Here is a 20,511-nt window from a genome sequence, read left to right as displayed (position 1 = left end):
TTTAAATGGCACCGCACCTTACTGTCATCACAGGAACCAACCACAGGAGTTTTACAACTAGGCCTGGCCCATCATCATAACAAATTTCCTGTGACTGTCCATTCTAATTAAAACCTGGTCTCACTGCAGCTGAGTTCACACCTCTTAGGAGTTCACTTTCTGTGACTATTCTAGCACACAAATATACATGAAGGAAAGATTGTGAAAACAGTGAATTTTAAGTAACTTTACGAATATTGATGGAAAGCAAATTCTGAATTCATAAAATGCAGTTATTTGCGTCAGAAACCTTACTCATATGATCACAGAACAAAAAAGTCATCTGACCTATTTACACACACAATAAAAACCAGCCAATGCTATTCAAATTCTCACCAAGAACAGCTCACAATCTACATGAAAAAAAGCTATTCAACTTTTAATTTTAAATTAATAAATTTGAAAAAAAATGCAGCATCATAAACCCCAAGATTGTCTTAAATATAATGAGATTTCAAAAATAGTAAATTTGAAGATTTTTTTTTATCTGCTTTCTGGGTTTAGGGTCAAACTTTTGTTTACAATCATGAGAGCTAGAAATGTAGCTTACATTTTTAAATAAAAGATTATCTCACCTATCACTTTACTCCTGGCACTGGGGATTAGAAAAAATTACATCAACTGTCCTGAGATTTGCAATAAAATTGTGGGAGTCACCAACACTGAAAATGGTTAGCTGCTTAAAATCAATATGCTACAAGAAAGAGGCTACACTCATTAATAAATGATTTTTCTATTAATTTGTCACTTCAGTGCTACTTACCACTGTTTCAAGAGATACTCTGATACAACTGCTGTAAAGAGATACTTATTTCTCTGTGTCAAAAATAATAAAACCTGTAACAGCTCTCAACTTCTGCATCCATGCAGCTAGGGTGGAGACTAACAAGGAACTATAACTGCTGCAAGTTCCAAAGCCATTGACTTCAGCAGGGAGCCCTAAATTCCATCTCTGTATTGCAGCTTCAGTGACAACTAGTTCCTCCAAATGTCTGTCCCTCTTTTTTTAAAAAAAAAAGAGAAAGGGTGGAAAATTATGCTACCTGGAAAGAGTAAATAGGATTATGGAACCCTCAACTTGAAGAGGTAGTAGGTGGACTATTAAAAAGTAACAGATCTTAAGAGAACAATTTATAAATCACTATTTAAAATCTATATGCTGCAATAGCTCCCCACATTTGAGGGCAGCATTTCCAAAAGCATTCAGCAGTGGACTAATTCTGCTCCCGCTGAAGTCAAACATTAGACCAATGCAGTTAGACCAATGCTGAGCGCTCTTTAAAATCCAATCCAAAACTCCAGTGATTTGTAGGAGTGGGGAAAATCTAACACAACAATGTGATCAGATTAAAGCCAGGTCTACACTCGACCCAGCTATGTCACTCAGAGGGTGCGAAAAATCCACACTCCTGAGCAATTTAGTTAAACCGAACTAACTGCTAGTGTAGACAGCACTAGACTTCTTCCACTGATCTAGCTTCCACCTCTTGGGGTGGTGTATTAGCTACACTGATGTGAGAACCCCTCCCGTTGCTACACTGTGTGTTGCCATGCCGCTGTAGTGTTTTAAGTGTAGACTAGCCCTTAGGATAAACGTAAAATGTTTGTGACTTGAAAGAAACGTCTGGGGGCCTTTACAAATATATTAACTACCTCAAATTAATTGGCATTCAATTACCTCAAACTAACTGCCCATCAATAAACTTGACATAAAAGAAGTCTAGTGTTTGGGTTGAGAGGCCCTAAGTGGGCAGGTGCACTCTGTATAAACTCAAGTTTTTGGGTGGTCTTCAGATGTAGCCCCAGTGTAGAGCACACAGCAGTAACCCAGTCTGGAGATGATCCACAGGCATGGATCACTGTGGCAAGGTCTGCTTCTGAGGGGAACGGTTGTCATTTCTTTTCCAAGAGTAGATGAAAAAAATAGCACTCCTGGCTACTGCCTTCTGCTTGACCATCCAAAAATCAGGATCTATGGAACCTGGAATAATTTCCTATAGAAAAATAGTTGGGTAGTCAAGGGAAAGCTCTAAACAGATGAGAACAGCACAGTTATCCCCAAGGAGCTCCTCTGCCATCAATGGCAAGACAGACTGGAGAAAAATGGTCTGACTGAGCTAGCATGCTGAAAACAGAGTACAGTCGCAATGGCAGGAAGGACAAGCCACCCTGAGTACATGACTATGGTCTCGGACGGGTACATACTCAGGGCAACTAGCCCATCCTGCAGCTAGAGCTGCTCTATTTTTAGTGAGCTAGTTCAATCAGAGCTAGCAGGAGTAAGTCTCCTGAACCCAAAGTTACACTTCCAGTTTGAATACCTAAGGCCTTGTCTACACTACAAATGCTTTGTTAGTACAGCTAAACTGGCAGAGTACCCGGTGGAGAGACAGCGTAAGTTGACAGGAGTTTTTCTGTCAGCATAGTAACACCATCCCTCCACAAACATTAGCTACACTGACAAAAGATCTTCTCAGCACAGCTGTATCTACACTGAGGCTTTTGCTGACAGAACTATGTAGACTGGGGGGTATGTTTTTTATACCCCTGACTGACAAAGCTATGCTGACAAAACTTTGTAGTGCAGACCAGGCCTGGCCTGGGAGGACTTAGGGGAACTGGGTTCAGTTTCTGGTCTGCTGCAAGACTCCCTGGATGACCTTTGATAAATCCGTTAAATTACACTGGGATGTTCCTTTGAAAATCCCACTCCTAATCCTTCTATGTCTCAGCCCCCATCCTTAAATGGAGAATAATGCTTTGCTACCTCGCAAGGGTGTTGCTAGGATAAATCCACTAACTTGGGTGAAATGCCCAGATGCTACGGTGATGGGGCAAGATAAACAGACAGAAAGGAACGTTCTCTGCCATTCTCTCACTAGCAATACAGCCCCAAGAGTTGGGTTCTATGGAATTATGCATCTCTGGAGAGCTCATTTTTCTTGCTTCTGTAACATTAAACTGCAAAAATTCTGGGCCTGATTCATCACTGTGTAATTCCAAATTCCTGGCATAAATGTGAACCAACCCACTGGTAAAATCAAGCCCTTCTTTTTATGTCTACACTAATGCAGCTGCAGCACTGTAAGATCACTCATGTAGTCACTCTACGCTGATGGACGACAGCTCTCCCGTCGACATAATAAAATCACCTCAACGAGCACCGGTAGCTATGTTGGCAGGAGAAGCGCTCCCGCCAACACAGCACTGTTTACACGAGCACTTGTGCCAGCAAAACTTATGTTGATCAGGTGTGTGGTTTTTTCACACCAATGAGCGACATAAGTTTTGTGAACATAAGTAGTAGTGTAGACATGGCCTAAAGCTGCCAGAAGGACCAATACACTATCAGGTGAAATTATTTTGGGATTAAAGACTGAAGTTCTCTTGTGATGAGATTGTATAGGGAAAGTGAAAGGTTATTTGCAATATTGAAAAGAAGTATAGATGAGGTAGGTGCAGCTTGTTAGAGGTCACCATACCTGATTAATAGCAGACTCCTCCTCCCACCCCAAGCAATAACATCAAGCTGACTTGTGGAAGCCACCCACTCTAGAACTGAAAGGCGGGCAACTCAGCATCTAACCTTAACATGCATGGAAACTTCTGAGGCAAAAGTGCCAAGCTGCCAAAAGGCCTTGTGCTGATTTTATAAAATTCAAAGTGTGCAGAAAGGGCGGTGTTAAGAATACCAGCTTAATTTATCAAGGGGCACATTGTAGCCTCAGTAACTCACACAGTGTGCACATATTGCTGAGCAGAATTAAGCCTCTACCTCTCTAACAAATACAACTATGACTATTGTCCTAACGATCAAAAACTGTACTTCACTCACTAGGCCACATACATTCCCACTATGCAGCCAGTTCATACAGATTGAGGGCTAGACTCAGTGTTTACTCTCATCCCTGTGTAAGGGACGGCATGTAGATGCACTGCCTTGGGAGTAGCTCATAAAAGACTGACTCGAAGATACTCCTCTGAGACACAATTCCTCCAAAACCCCTTTAGAGCAGGGGTTGAGAGTTATATTGCCCACTACCAGATTCCGCTTACTCCAGCCCTCGCCTCCAGATGGCTCCAGCTACTCCCTGCACCTCACTTGCAAGAGCAAAATACCTGGCATGCAGTCCCTGCTCTCCCCACATGCCTATGTAGGTCCTGCACTGTGTGCAGGGGTGGTGAAGTGAGGATTTTACATCCCTGCAGGGCTACGTGAAGTTAAGTCACAACTGCCCCTTCAAAGAGAGACACCTGGCCTTTCTGAAGGCAGAATTTGGCCCTATACACTATCAATGGGATTTCGCTACAGCAAACCTGTGGAAGAAACATCTCACACTGTCTCATGATTTTATGTAGTGCCCATCACCAAAAAAGCATCTAGGAAGCCAACTAGCCAGTAAAAACTAAAATTAATAGCAATGAGTAAGTCTGTCTCTTCTCCACACATATTAAAGTGCTTCAAAGGGTAGGAAAGCATTTTACAGACGAGGAAACTGAGGCCCAGAAAAGCTATGAGGTCACACACAAGTCAAGGGCAGAATTAGAATGGAAATAAAAATGACTGAGTCACAGTGTCCTGCTCTATGTAGCCAATTCTGTCTTTAGACAAGCTTCTCTTCCTGTTTTCAATCTAACCTAAAAACTGGAACTGAAGAACCATCTCCAAGGGAACTTATCCAGCAGCTGTCAAATGAAGCTCAGCTAGATCTCTTTTGAAGCCTCAGTTTAGCCACGTAGTGTCTCCTTTAGCAACAATAATTTTATGCTTCCAATTTTGTATACTAACTCACCCCCCCCCCCCCAACTTCAAATAATTTGCAAAGCTTTCACTTTAAGCGAAAGTCCAAATTTCAGCATAAGATTAAACAGGAAGGAGTGTATGCATGGGGGTGGCGGTGGTGAAGGAATGAAAGGATTTCTCAAGCAAATGTAATTGGGTGACGATTGTGTCTCGCTCTTCTCAGTGGGTTTACCTAGTACTAATCAAACAAACTGGTAGGTTGTCATTCAGTGAATTTTTCAGTTTGAGAATTTAGGCTGATTGCTTTTAGTTGTTTTTTTTAAGAACATCACTCCTTTAAATAGCTGAGACATCCACTGCAGAGACTTCTGCTGTTTTGCACCTCACAAAATGTTCTGAAAGTTCCCTCTTAAAGATCCTCTCCTGTGTTAAAGAGAACTCTTGTGTTCATTCAGTGACTTTAGTAAGCCTTAGTGTAAATCAGTCCTATCAGCAGAGGAAAGTGGTAGTGAGGGGGCAGTGCAGGGGAGGTGGTCTCAGAGAGTGTGGCTGGGGTAGGAAAGCATGGTGGAGGGGAAGGGGGTCTTGCAGAGCGTGGCTGGCAGAGGGAAGTTGTGGAGAGAGTGATGGGGGTGTGTGGGAGGGGAGCATGACGGTCATGTGTGGGTGAGTCTGTGAGAATGTGATGTGTGGGTGTGAGTGGGAGTTGTGGAGAGTGTGACTACTGTGAAGTGAGTGAGGGATCATCTATGAGAGAAGAAATGAAGGACGGGTAAGAAGGGGCAGCAAGGAGACGCAGAACAAAGGAGAAAATGGGGACGACGCGGAAGTTTAATTTAGTAACTGGGGAAGGAAGTGGGTTCTCAAGACTAATCCACCACTTACTAGGCAAAACCATTAAAGTGAATGGGGGCCCTCAGCAGCATCCATTTGCCAAATTCTAGGGGGGAAGCCCATGCACATGCCATCGCCTAGCAGCCAGGAGGATGGAGCACTCTTGGTTTCTCACACTGGACCGCTCTGGCTAACAGTGCTAATCCTCTGGGAAACTGCTGAGAAAGATTTTTTCACAAATTCTTCACAATACATATATAGTCTTCATTGCAAAGTTAACTTGAGAGTTATAACTTCGGTGTTGCCCTGTTGTGATAATTAGGCCTACCCTGATCATGAGCTTAACAGTAAGAAGTGAAAGTTCATAAAAATGTCACAATAACTTATAACAATCAGTGAAGATGGGCAAAGGTGCAAAAGGGACACAATAAAACTGAAGTAATCCAAACAAAAAGATCTGCTACTATAACTCAAAGACATGTTAAGACCATGCTTGCTAAACAAAAGCAGCATAGACCAGAAATCAATGGTCCAAAACTGATGTGTCAGAAATCAGATCTAACTGGTAAAAAGAAATAATGAAAGGGTTAGGCTATTCCACCCATCATTTTATTTGTATTAAAAACTTTCCTCTTAGTGGCACAAAGTCTTTGTCACGTCAAAACAAAATTGCTTTAATGTTAATAAAAGTTATTTAGACTTTCAATACATTAACAACATTGTGAACTTTTTTATACATATATGGAATTTTTTTTTAAAGCTTAAAGTTAGGCATTTAAATCCTTATTTAGGTATCAAGGTTGGGATTTTCAAGAACATTTCAGCTTTTTTGACTTGTGGAAAGTTCAGTGGATCAGAAGGTGGTGTTAGCTGTGAATATAGAACAGGCTACTTGCTTTTCAAATTTTGTGTTTCTGTTTGTGCTGTTTTCACAGTGAGGATATTAAAGAGGCCACAGGTATGTCTTTTACAGCATAAGATGGGCATTTTAAATGTGAAACTTCTGAATAGAAAAGTCTTCATGTACAAATCTGAATTCTTCTAACAGTTAGAGGAAACTAATCAAAGCAACAAGTGCAAGATATCCACTCCAGCAATTTAAAACTATAAAAATGGGAAGAAAATAAAGAAACAACAACATGTAAGTGTGGACATCTGATTTAATTTCTGTAAAGTTTCTTTTTTAAATAATGGATTTTTATTCACCCTGTTTCAAACACTCTGGGCCTGATGAATGCACACTCAAAAGTAAGTATTGTTCATGTGAATAAGGTTTTGCAGGATCAGTCCCTTTAGAAATCCGTCTTCACCACCTATTTGAGGCAGTCAGATTTCTGATATCACAAAATGCCATGGCAATGGATTCTGATGTCAAACACATCATTATGCTTTTACTATGGGATCAAGCAGCAGCTGTAGTTGCAAGCAAGTAACCTGTTAAACCCAAGTATCTTCCAAAAATAGCAGTAGAGAAACAAAAATATGATTAGGAAACTTGATTGTTGTATTGACACACTTTTTTTCAAGTTTGCCACACAGTTTTTTTTTCAACAAGTCCTGGAATAATTGATTTAAATATTTTCCTTGCCATGTTAACCCTTCACAGTTCAGTTACAAAACCTGTCATTAAAGCGGTGTGTCAGCAAGAAACTGCTAATAGTCTAACTCAATCTATGCCTGGCAGAGTTTGAGAGCCTCATTCATGGGAGGATCTCCTGGGGAAGTTTCCTCTTGCAGCCCAATGTCCTTAAACCAGGACCCTTAAACCCTTGCTACCTGAGAAAGGAGACCAGGGCTTTGGCAGCAGGGTTCCAGTGGGGATTTAAAGGGCCGGGGCAGTATCGGGGACTGGAGCTTTGGGGCCCTTTAAATCCCCGCCAGAGCCCTGCCGCTGCTACCCCAGGGCTTTAGATTGCCATTTGGGAAAGCTGGTCCCAGTACTGGCTTACTTTCACCTCTGAGCAACCTACTGAACAGAATAATCACAGGATGAGAGTGAGGAAGGAGGGGGGGGAATAAAGAAGCTAAAGGGAAGAGATTTGACAGTATCTAAAAGCCTATATTTTAAAATACATCTCCATCAAAAGAGCCAGGGCATTATAATAAAAAGTGCTCGCAAATTAAATCGCTTTGCTGTCCAAGTTCTTTAACATGCATTTCAAACTGTTTATTAACAGCTACTCACCACTGAATGGATTGATCTTTCTTGCGATTCGTGAACAGATTGATTCTTTCAGGTCTCTCTTTTTAACACACTGAATGCCCAAATTCTGAAAACTAGAGCACATGTAACAATGTGATTAAAAACCAACAACAAAAACTGTTTCACTTAATCACTGGCACAGATATTCGAAAGCTAAATTCTAATCCTCCCTGTAAAGAATCAAATTGTACGATCTTTTGTCAAAAATATATCTTATTAACAAATTGTGTAGGAAATAAAGACGGCAAAAGAGCTTTTAAAAAGATGGTTTTATATTTCCAAAATAAGGGTAATGACAAAAAGAAAAGAATTTACATAAAATAAAACAGGGGAATATTTTTTTACATTAAAAAGAGTTATCACTGGAGTTTGAATATAGTAACCTAGCAATGCTAAAAATATATAGAGGACCAGTGTCTCAACTGGTGTAAACTGACATAGCTCCTTTGACATCAAAGGAGCTACTTCAATTTACATCAGCTGAGGAGCTGGCCCACAGTCTCACACCAGGAAATGCAAATCTGCAACAGTATTTTGAAGTTAATTTTTATAAAGTTTGAAATCTCATCTAGTTATGGAAAAGTTCTAAAGAGCTACAGTTCCTCCTCATTTGCATATGACTACATCAAGTCAGCAAAGGAGGTGGGGGGAGTCCCCACAATTTGATTCTTTCCCACATGGAAAAACCATGACATCATCAAAGCAGGGTGGGGAAGTAGGAAGTAAGAATCTGAACACACTGTAATATCACTAGAACACAGGAGGTCAGTTATGCCACCAGGTTCCGCTGCACCTCCAGAAGTACTGGCAATTCCCTTCCCTAGAAACCCCACAAAGACTCTTTACCTGAGCTATGCCTGGAGACTTCCTGAGACACTTCCTGATCACGTAGCACTACCATCTGTCTCTCTCAACGATGGGCCAACATTGCCCTGAAAGTTCCTCAGTCCCATCCTGCTACTGCTGAATCCATCCCTTTCTACAGAAATCCAGTCATCTTCCTTCCCCTTCTCTCCCCCACCCCCACCCACATTCTAAGGCCATACTGCAGTTAGAGAACTAACTCACTGAAGGGCTAATATAAGCCTCATTTCATAAAATCATAAGACTGACTGGAAGAGACCTCGAGAGGTCATCTAGTCCAGTCCCCTGCACTCATGGCAGGACTAAGTATGATCATTCTAGACCATCACAGACAGGTGTTTGTCTAACTGGACTGAATTCTGATTTTTTAAAAAAATGCAGTGCTGTCTCATGATTTAATTAGATGACTTTGGTTCCAATTCTGGTTTCCAGTATTTAGGGTTTGCAGAGAATATTAGACTGCACTGTTATTGCTGTATCATTTTGTTTTATAGGGACTATTTTTTAGGCCTTGTCTACACTACAAATGCAATTGTTTTGGGGGAAACCTGGATAGAATACAGTTGTTCCCCCAAACACAGTTAAAGCATGTTTCAGTGGTACAGATGAGATCTGGATCATGTCCCCAAATTACAATTTGACAGCCCAGCACTTTCGAACAATTTGGAGAGAGGGTTAGGGTCCCCTCCATACTACAAAATAGGGGCACAACTGTGTTGTAACCAGTTGTGTTTGTAATGCAGACAGGGAGTTAGAGAAAGTAGGACGCCAACTCAGAAAGCAATCTAAGCACACAGCACTTTAGGCTCTGCCTGTTGTACTATCAGAGCATTGTAAATTATAGTTGTCAATTAAATACATAACAAAAACATTATCTGCTACATAAAAACTGACTGCAATTATTCTACTGCTGTAGATTATTCATAACTATCAAGTACCAGTCATCTTGTGGGCCAAACTGGACTTTTAAACTAAAAGCTCCTTAACCAACGGGTACTCAAAACGTACAAAGTCTCACCCTTTTCTGAAATATGCTTGGGTATCACTGTAAAAGGACTGGCTAGTGACCACATCACTGCAGCTGAGCAGAGGGGCTGGAGCAGGAAAGAGAAACTGACCTAGCCAAATTGGAGGATTGGGCCAAAAGAAATCTGATGAAGTTCAGAGTCCTGCACTTAGGACGGAAGAATCCAATGCACCGCTACAGACTAGGGACCGAATGGCTCGGCAGCAGTTCTGCAGAAAAGGACCTAGGGGTTACAGTGGATGAGAAGCTGGATATGAGTCAACAGTGTGCCCTTGTTGCCAAGAAGGCCAATGGCATTTTGGGATGTATAAGTAGGGGCATTGCCAGCAGATCGAGGGACGTGATCATTCCCCTCTATTCGACACTGGTGAGGCCTCATCTGGAGTACTGTGTCCAGTTTTGGGCCCCACACTACAAGAAGGATGTGGAAAAATTGGGAAGAGTCCAGCGGAGGGCAACAAAAATGATCAGGGGACTGGAACACATGACTTATGAGGAGAGGCTGAGGGAACTGGGGACGTTTAGTCTGTGGAAGAGAAGAATGAGGGGGGATTTGATAGCTGCTTTCAACTACCTGAAAGGGGGTTCCAAAGAGGATGGCTCTAGACTGTTCTCAGTGGTAGCAGATGACAGAACAAGGAGTAATGGTCTCAAGTTGCAGTGGGGAAGATTTAGGTTGGATATTAGGATAAACTTTTTCACTATGAGGGTGGTAAAACACTGGAATGCATTACCTAGGGAGGTGGTGGAATCTCCTTCCTTAGAAGTTTTTAAGGTCAGGATTGACAAAGCCATGGCTGGGATGATTTAATTGGGGATTCGTTCTGCTTTGAGCAGGGGGTTGGACTAGATGACCTCCTGAGGTACCTTCCAACCCTGATATTCTATGATTCTATGAATGCACAGCAAAATTAGGCGGCCCTACTTCAGTGCCAGCTGCGTGACAAGGAGCAGGGGAAACAGAAGTGGGGGAAGGAGGGAGAGGAAAATAAAGGGAGACATTAAAACCAGTATATTATCAAAGCAGGGTAGTACAAATCTTAACACAGCGATAGTCACATGTGCACTAGTATAGTCACTCTTGGACAAATCCTGTCCCTGCCCGGATAGCTGCAGAAGGCCCTAACCATAGTTTAACAGATCACAGTCTGGATCCTGGTGTATTAGTTTTATTTTCTCACCAGCCTCCCCACTCTGCACAGTCTAGTTTGTAAACATTTTGTTTTCTCAAGAGCAATAATCAACTTCCAAAGATTACAGACCATAAGGAGTGAACAGACACAGTTGTGAATTCTTCTATAGAAAAACGACCAAAGTCCATACCTCCTACAGTAGGTTATGCTCTTACCTTCATCTTACAAGGCATAGATATGTTTGTTAGCAACTCCCTTGCATGCAGCAGTTAACTGAAATGTTCATAACACCCTAATGAGTAGCTATACCAGCATTAAATTGGAGCTGTGCCTACTTACACCAGGGCTGAATATGGCTCAAAGGGTAACTCCATTGCTGCTGAGACTCCTCTACAGAGTCTCACAGGATACAATTCTTAGCCCACTGCTCTTTTCCAGCTACTTTCTCCCTTTCAATCATCTTATTTCTATCTTTAGCTATAGCTAACCCATTTATGATGGTCCATATCTGTCAACAAATTTAGGCCAAGATTTTCACAAGCAACTGGTGATTTGGGGGTGCCTAATACGAGACACTTTGAAGAGGCCTGATTTTCAGAGAGTAGGTGGCTCAGTACTTTCTGAAAGAGGCCTGATTTTCAGAAGTCTCAGGGCCTTAATGTCCATGCTGAACAGACAGGGCCTCAGTATTTGTCTTCTCTCCAAAATCTTACACACACAATAATGTATTTTAGAATGATGAAGGGCTGAGATATCCGTGCTGGGATCCTCTAATCCACTGTCTCCAAACACCTGGCCTGCTTGATTTATTTATGGGCCTGCATGACATTTAGTGTTATAAGTGTTCATTTAAAAAATAAGGTAAGTTTCTAGGCCTTGTGGTTGCAAAGATAACCTTCCAAATGTGAATGCTGTGTTAATCAATGCAGAGTTGTCTTCCTGAGCCTACGAAAGCCTGAAACAATTATTATGAAATTATTATTACTCTCCTAAACTCCATTAATCTCCTTAGAGAGTGTTGATTCTAATGATGACAAATTAAGTATCATCATTACCTATTTCACGGCTGACCATTTTAGTGCATAGAGTGGGAAAGGGCTGGAAGTCAAGCCCACAAGAGGTGGGCATTAGGAGCTGCCTAATAGGAAATGCAGAGGAAAGAAAAAAGAGAAATAAAGTCAAGAAAGAAAGAGAAACAGAGGCAGGAGGATGGGAAAGGAAGAGACTAAATAAGGTACTAAACAAATAGCATATTCCAAAGGCAAAAAGACAGTTCTGTTCAGAAATATTTTGTAGGGTGCCAGGGATGGGTTAGGAGAATACACAGAGGGGAGAGAACTCCAGCTCTGGCAAGGAAATCATTCCAACTGTCCTTTCAATCTGGTGGTGGGATTTTAACAAAGGTTTCCTGGTTGACCCCCGAGAGCCTCTCCAGCACATCACTGACATTTTTAGTCTAAAACTCAACAACACTGCTACTTACGATAGGACTCTGCGATCTCGTCCAAATTCTGCTTCATAGTAGCCATCCCTACAGTCTTTTCCAACCAGGTCATGAGGATGCGGCTTGTAGGGCTCATTCTTTGTCACTAATGTAATCCTTACTTTCACTTTATCATCAAAGTTCAGAACCTGCAAAAATTTGAGAAATACACTTAAATTCTAAATCACATCGCTCTAAAAGATTGCATAATTCTGGACAGTGGACAGGCGACAGTGACAAGGTCCTATGGATAAGTGGGAATACAGTTTGTCTTAATTGTTGCACTAGAAATGAAAACCCAATCCTTTTCTCCTGAAAATTCAGAGGCTGTTTCATCAAATTACCATTCATTTCACATGGAAAGCCAGAGATGGAACCATTACAAATAAAAATATAGTGTATTTCAGCCATTTGTCTGACAAAATATAGATATCTGAAATGTCCAGAAAGAATTAGGCTTTTATTTGGAAAAATAAATCACATCATTAACCAGCCTGGCTAAGTTACAAGAGGTTTGTAGTCAAGAAATTCACTGGTCATTGTCAAACTATTGATTTCTTTTACATTTTAATTCTTTCTACTCCATGTTGTTGTGAAAACCATGTCCCTCTAATCTCGACTCAGAGAACTCTCCATAGGCCTGACTCAATGCCCCACTAAGTCAGTGGGCGTATTTATGTTGGATCAATGGACTTTGCATCAGGATCTAGAAGCTAAATTTGCCCCTGTGCAAAGCGCCTAAAGTGCTGCGTAAGCTTCATGCAGGCACTCTCTGTGGGGTGCATTTTGCCCTGACATTACAAGGTATATTTTATTACCAAGCCTAATTTTCATTACAAATACATCCAATTCCGCATTCAGGGCCACACAGGGACTCCCACTGAAGGGCAAGATTCAGCTCTCACTGAAATCAATGAGAGTTTTTCCATTATTTCAATGGGAGTTGGATTAGGCCCATTAGTTGATCCAAAAATGGTACGAACCCTTACACAGGCGAGATTCCCATCTGTTGAAGCAACAGGAGATTTTTCCCAAGTAAAGTATGCTGTACAGGACCTATAACATTATCATTACAGCTTTGAGCCATACGACCATTTTAATAGAAAAGACCCTCTTGAGCCTTTGGCAAAATGATCAGCACACTGTGCATGGAGCTGCACAAAACCTCCCACTCCCAATAGGTTTTTTAGGACAGTTGTGAGCCTAACTCCCAGTGTGCTTCAGATATGTGTGCCAAATTCTGCCCTCAGGCAGATAGCTCCCAGTGAAGTCAGTGAGGGTTACGTGGGTGAATCTAAGGGCACAGTTTGGCCTAAACTGATTGAAAGTAACAGCTTGAAAACATATCTGACAGATATGTTAAGGGGTGTACGTTAACTGTGATACTTGCTCTCCTCCTCCACTTCCCCCGCCTCAAAACTGTTCCATTCCTCCCTCAACTTTTTCTTCCCGCCCCCACCCCGTCTCTGAGGATGAAGCATTCATTGTAGTCTTTTTCTCCATCCCTTTGTCTGATCCTGGTCTCCATAATACTCTGAAACCTCCCTCATTCCCTCCTCGTTCGTGCTCTCTCATCTGGTTCTTTTCTCTCAGCCTTCAGATATGTCACGGTCTCTGCTTACCCTAAGAATAATCCCGAACTCTCTAAATACTTACTCCTTTCCCCCACCTCCTCTTCACACCTAAGCCCTTCAGCATGCAGCCAACTCTTCCTGCTTTGACTTCCTTCCCTGTTAACTCTCTCCTTTACTCTTGCAATCAGATTTTCACCTCTTCCACCCCACTGCTCTCACTAAACCCACAGGATTCCTCTCTACCCTCGCCCTCCTGGACCTTTCTACCTATGGCGGAGGCTGGTTCTCTTTGCTGATAGTCAGTTCCAAACTCCCACCCCTGGCATTGGAGTGGAAATCCCACCTACAGCCTTTTGGGATGCAGGAAATCACCCAGAAATCACTTTAACACTGCTATTGGTAACACACACAGCTTTGTTAGCAACAGTCACCTTGAGCAGCAAACCTACCATCTCCACCATGCTCTCTCAGACACTATTAGGGGCCTCCTTCCTTTCGGGCTCTGGCTGATCCTCAAGTGCAGCACTGCTCAAGGTCACAGGGGCCACATGCTCAGGCTGCTCCCTGGACTCAGCCTGCTATGTCCCTGCAGCACCACACGCTCTCTCTAGCAGCCCACAGAGTCCCTTTCCCTTCTCCAATTGCAGGAGAGCCAACAAGACACAGACAGGGTGGGATTTCCTGCCAGCTCTTTAATCAGTCAAAGAGTGAGGGAGGCTGACACCTCCTGTTTGTTCATTCCCTGGCCAATCAGAGCTCCAGGGACAGGGTTCCATTTCATAGCACTGCTTCTGATCTGTGATGTGGAGCTACACACTGCTGTTTCAGCCCCATTGTCCACACACCATCCTTTTCAACTCTCGCTCATCTCCAGGGGCTTTTATGCAGCTGGCACACCACCTCTCTCTCAGACAGCTCCTTCAATGTCTGCCTAAAGGCTCCATCGTCTCCCCTTTTCTCCTCTTCGCTAGTATGCCATAAGATTCTGTCCTTGGGCCCCCTCTTCTCTCTTTATATATTACCCCGATGGGATCTTAACCCCACTCATGGTTTCAACTATTGATGACTCCCACATCTACCTCTCCCCTCCGCATGCCCTGATACAGTTACTCCTGGATGTCCCACCATCAACTTAAAAGCAACACAATAAAGCTGCAATTCATCTACCTCCCCAAGTCCTCCCCTCCCTTTTCCATCACAGCAGATATTTCCGTGACCCTTCCCGTTTCCCAGGCTCACAAAACTCATGTTCCTTCATCCCACACATTCAGGCTGTTGCTAACTCCTGAGGCTGTTTCCTTTACAACAGATCCAAAATTCATCCATTCCTTTTCATCTCTACTGCCCAAATCCTTGTCCAGGCCTTGATCATGTCCTGCCTAGACTACTGTGAATCTCTTCTCTCCTATCTTCCTGACATCTACCTTATTACCATTCAATCTATCTATAATGCAGCTACCAAATCATCTTCTCTTGCTGTTCTGACCACAACACTCCCCTTTCTCGACTGTTTTATTGACTCTGCATCCCTTTCCACCTCAACTTCAGACTCCTCATTGGGGTTTTCCAGGCTCTGTACAGCTCTACCTCCGAATCACTGGTTATATGTATCTATCTATTTGATCCCTACATTCCCCCAAATTCACCTCACCCCAGGCTCCCTTTGTTCCCATCTGCAACAAGCACCTCTGGGCCTTCTCCAGTGCTACATCCTGCAGCTGGCACACCCTTCCCAAACCCTGTACCCCAGACAACCTCCTTCAAAACCCTCCTCAGAACCTGCAATTAGTCCTCTAGTTAATTCCCCCTCAATTGTTAAAAAACATAGTTATGCAAGTACCCAGAACAAACAAAAAGCTAAGAAGAAACCCAATCCATCCTGAACAACCCAAGCCACCAAGTAGGCATACTCTGTGTCCCTTCCTTCCATCACCCTGGCTTGTTACCTTCCTCTGCAGCTTGTCTGACTGCTGTCAATTTAGACTGTAAGCTTTGCAGAGTAGGAACCAAGAGGCTTATTCTCCACTCTGTTATGTTAGTTGTTGTAACTTCATCAGCTTCAGTGAAGTTATGATAAAGAAAGAAAAAAACAAACAAACAAGCAGGATTACAGAATGGAGAATCAGGCCACTTATTTACTGTATAGAGTCCCATGCACACCTGCAGCATGGTGCAATGAAAAAAATAATTATGGATAACAACAGTATTACCTCTACAGAGGGATATGTCTTATTGCTGTCGGTACTGCGTTCTCCTGGAATGCTGCCTGCTGATCTTCCCTCACATTTGTACCTGAAACGCATGCCTCTTTGCCTGGGTTGCTCGAATATTTCTACGCAGGGTTCAGACCCACCTTTAGGAAAATGAAAATATTTAAGGTTACAATACAATACAGCTTAAAAAGCAAAAGGAAGGATGGCTTTATGGTTAAAGCACTGGATCGGGATCTAGGTTCTACTCCTGGATCTTCTCCAGATTTCTTTTGTGACCTTGGGTAAATCATTTAGTTATCTGTGCCTCAGTTCCCACTCTGTGAAATTGGGGGTGATGATAAATCCTCTCTCACACTCATCTGTCTTATATATTTAGACTGGTGGCTCCTCAGGGCAGGGTCTGTCTCTTACTGTGTATATGAACACAATGGGAGCCCCAGAGGAGGAGGCTTCTAGGCACTGTTGTAATATAAATAATCATTAGCAAGGTTCCCTCCCCATGGAGCTCAGTTTCTCTTAGACACTGGTGAGGGCCTGTCTGCTGAAAGATTATTTCATAATGTCAAAATGAACAGATCAGCCATTCCCTTTGACTAATGAACTTTTAAATTATAGTAATTTTTCTGAATGCAAGTCCCCTCAAAATGAAGGTGTTTCCCCTGAATCGATTGATTTAGCTCCTACTGCAGTGAAGCAATAAGTTCTATGCAAATTAGGCAAAATCCCCTAATGCTTTCAGTTTCTTTCCTGTGGACCCAGAAATTGCACTGCTATACTTTGAGCTGTCCACCTCCCACAGGAGCCAGCATGAGCACCAAGGGTTCTCACAAGATTTTAGTAAAGGCTACTGGGAAGCTGTCAAAGGGCCCAATGTGTGAGAAGGCAACTTTCAGGGAATGGGTTTCAGGAGATGGTGGGGCTGACATTAGTTAAGGCTTTGGAAAGATCCTGACTTAGCAGGAGTCTACATACTTTTTTCAGGGTAATATTCACCCTCTGCTGAGGGCCAGGACAAGGCCTCGGCTCCACTTAAGTCTAAGTGCAGTGAATTCTACCCTCACTAACAGCACTGAAAATGCTAGCCAGTCAAGCAGTGACATAACAGTCTAGTGGTATGTGAGCAGCAAATACTGGAGAAGCAAAAATGAATAAATAAAAGGTTTAGTTTAGAAGCTGAATTATTTTAGTTGGAACACACACATGGTCAAACTCTGCATTGACTTACACCTCATGCTCAATAAAAAACATTCTACACAGACAAGCTAGATGTGCATTACAAAGAAGCAGCAATGGTAATATGACACAGTTAAATACATTTGGGAGCAAAGATCCTAAAACATGTCAGCAAAACAATGTTAGAACTTCAATTGTTGTACCCAAAGTAGACATTAAAGAGATAGAAGATCCTCTCATTCCTTCCCACATACATTTTGGACAGTTCTATAGGAGTTTTTGGGGAGAGATACACTTCAGTATTAACTTCTTATTAAAACCTTTTGTTGCTGCCACTATGGCTAATATTGGGACTCACCAACTCAAAGCCTGCATGTATGATTCACAAGAATGTCATTTCCTACTAGATTTGTTGGGCCAAAAATGTCTTATTGGACTACTATAAATCACTTATCTCCTAGAACAGGAAAGTGGAGTAAGCTAAGTGACACAACAGCTCTTGAAAGAATAATGTGTAAGAGAAAAGAAGAACGCCATCTGCATGACAGCTTATTGACTTTTACTTTTATATTGATAGATAGCTATGGAATGGTGATATGCATAGAAGTTCTTTTGCTGGCTGTGGGGGAAAAGTCTTTAAATCAATCTGGAGGTCTTTCTAAAAGATATGCTATAGCTCAACCAGCAGCTATGGGCTTGATGCAGGAACCACTGGTGAGGTGCTTTGGCTTGTATTATGCAAAATGTCAGACTAGGCGATTTTAATGGTCTCTTCTGGCCTTAAAGTCTATTAATCTATGAACAAGGTTGGAGACAATTTGGATGTTTCTAAATTGGGGAAAGTTACCAAAAAGTTCCCCAGTAATCTGAACATTTTTACATCTGTGTACCCATCAGCTGAACCAAAGAGAATTTTGTCTCATGTCTCTAGTTTCCAAGATTCCACTATTTCATATTTTGTTGCCGAAACCTTTTGGAATGACAAAACAAGCCTTAACATTGTTTTTAGCCAACTTCTCATAAAATGGAAGTAACCAAATATGCCAGTTTCCAGCCAGTGAATGTCCAGGTCAACATCTGACAACTTTAGAAATGACATCAGAAAATAAGTGGACATATTCAATACATGCTGGCCATCATCCTGGCTCCTGTTCTTTTAAAAGGGTTGTCCCTTTCCTAAGCTCTGCCCCTTCTTGAGGTATGCTTTTGCACATGCTGTCTTCTGGACAGAAGAAGCATGACTAGTGAGAAGAGAATACATCATAGAAACAGAGATGATAAAACAAAACAAAAACCACAGAAGCAACACAGGGAGTGACTTCAATGGGGAGATCAGATTTCTTAGCATCTCTCAGAATTGGGCCCCATAAATTGTGTGCAAATGTCTCTCACACACTCAGAACTACTTATACTTTTCTCACAAGCATAGTCCAGTGGTTGGGGCACCATACAGAGAGTCAGGAGGCTCTACCAATGAGCAGCTATATCACCTTGGGCATTATCACTTATCTCCCTGTGCTTTGTTTTCCTCATCTATAAATGGAGATAAAGATATACACTTTTGTGGAGCACTTTGGGATCTATAGATAGAAGTTGCTATAGATGTGCTAAGCATTATTATTAAAATAAAGAAATGAGTATCTATCTAGGCAATTATAAAGTGCTTAATCATCATGTTACTTAGGAGATATAGATATACACACATGTGCGTGCAAATATACGTACATGTGCCCACAACTCCACCCACCCACTTCACCTGTCAAAGCCATATAGAGTCCTGTCAGTTATGACTGTGTTTTATAGCAATTGCTTCAAGGACTTTAATATCTCTATTTTAACCTATAATTTTACCTTCAATATACACATCTGAAAGGGTTAGTGTCTCACTCACTGATTATATCAACTGCATTTTAAAAGTCAGGCCTCAATTGTCTTTATGTAGATTTAATTTGTGGTTGAAATAAAGGTTACTTAAGTCACCCCCACTGCTTAACAGTAGGTGTATGCTTGTGGGAAAGCAGAACCCAATGACGCAGTAACCTCCAGAGATTAGAAATTAAACTTAATTTTAACTTGATTTTCTTTCTTTAAGAACCAAATTATCATCTACAGCTTTACTAAAGAAGGCACCAGGTAGACAAGAAACACAAAAAGGTTTGTGTGAACCAAAGCTCATGGGGACTGAAAATCATCACTCTTTGTAGTAATACTAGACATCCATTCCTTGTCCCCATTTTCTGTAAATTAATGTTCTCTTGCCAAAGCAACACAGCTGAGACTATTTCACAATCCCCACTCACACAGACCAAGGGCCTCCACACAGAAACACATACTTTTTAAGAGTAGAAGAAATATAAACTACGTCTAAAGCAGACAGACATTCTTGCAATGGCAACGAGGACTAATTCTGGAAGAGTAATATGCTGCTTAATTACCTTTAGTCAACTACTGAGACATGAAACCGAAATGGAAGAAAACCTACAAATCCATATTAAAGGAACTACTAATAGTTTCATTTGTACTTATGTTTATTGGCCATAGGATTATTGTGCTCTGTATCCCAGCATGCCTATTTCTCTTTTTGTTATGGTATTGCATTTGTATTTGCAGGAATGCACTGAAAACTGCAATACATAATTTAGAGAAAATGAGAGGTAAATTCTTGATGACGTGAGTGGGAGAAACTAGTGAAACCATCAATGACAATGTGAGTACAGCAAGGAATGAAAGTTAAACTGATTCAAGATCTGGGACTTGATTCTGTATCAGTGACAAAAAAAGCATATCTAACTGTCTATGCTTTCTCAGTTTGGATACGCAACAAGCCAACAGAATTAAAACTAAAATATGGAAGCAAATACTGATTTCCCTGTCTACCATTAAGAAGCAGGTTCTTTACCATGACTGCCAAAGAGCTGATGCAAAAGTGCAGCTGTGACTGTAAAGGGCTTTCAAGGATTGGATGGCTCTGCCTTTAACTCGAATACCTAATGCCCAAAGACGTGCAATGGAAATAGAGAAGGAGAAATATGTGCAAAATATTTGTCTTGAAGGGAGGATTTATATTTGCAAGTGGAATTCCTGAATTATCTGGGAAGTCTGGTTGTACCTCAGTGATGAGTTCACAGAAAGGTGAAGAACGAAGGGAAGTTGGCTGTGACATACCATGCATCTTTCAATACACTGCAGGAAAAACAACTGGATCATGGAATCAGCTAGCAGAG

General features: G+C 41.8%; 1 protein-coding gene across 2 annotated transcripts in view; it reads right to left on the bottom strand.

The window, feature by feature from the left end:
• REL (REL proto-oncogene, NF-kB subunit) overlaps positions 1-20,511 on the bottom strand; it is a 40,137-nt gene that overhangs the window by 15,294 nt on the left and 4,332 nt on the right. For both annotated transcript variants that reach the window (XM_077813976.1, XM_077813975.1), the window contains exons 2-4: positions 16,112-16,254; positions 12,328-12,476; positions 7,803-7,894 (exon numbers count right to left, since the gene is read on the bottom strand). In XM_077813976.1, coding sequence (XP_077670102.1) covers positions 7,803-7,894; positions 12,328-12,476; positions 16,112-16,204 — 334 coding nt within the window. In that variant the 5' untranslated portion in view covers positions 16,205-16,254. The remainder of the gene's footprint in view (positions 1-7,802; positions 7,895-12,327; positions 12,477-16,111; positions 16,255-20,511) is intronic.

This window comes from Eretmochelys imbricata, chromosome 3 (assembly GCF_965152235.1).
Source record: "Eretmochelys imbricata isolate rEreImb1 chromosome 3, rEreImb1.hap1, whole genome shotgun sequence".
NCBI classification, from domain to species: Eukaryota; Metazoa; Chordata; order Testudines; family Cheloniidae; genus Eretmochelys; species Eretmochelys imbricata.
The sequence above is the reverse complement of the archived record's forward strand: the minus strand, read 5'-3'. Positions and strand labels throughout refer to the sequence as shown.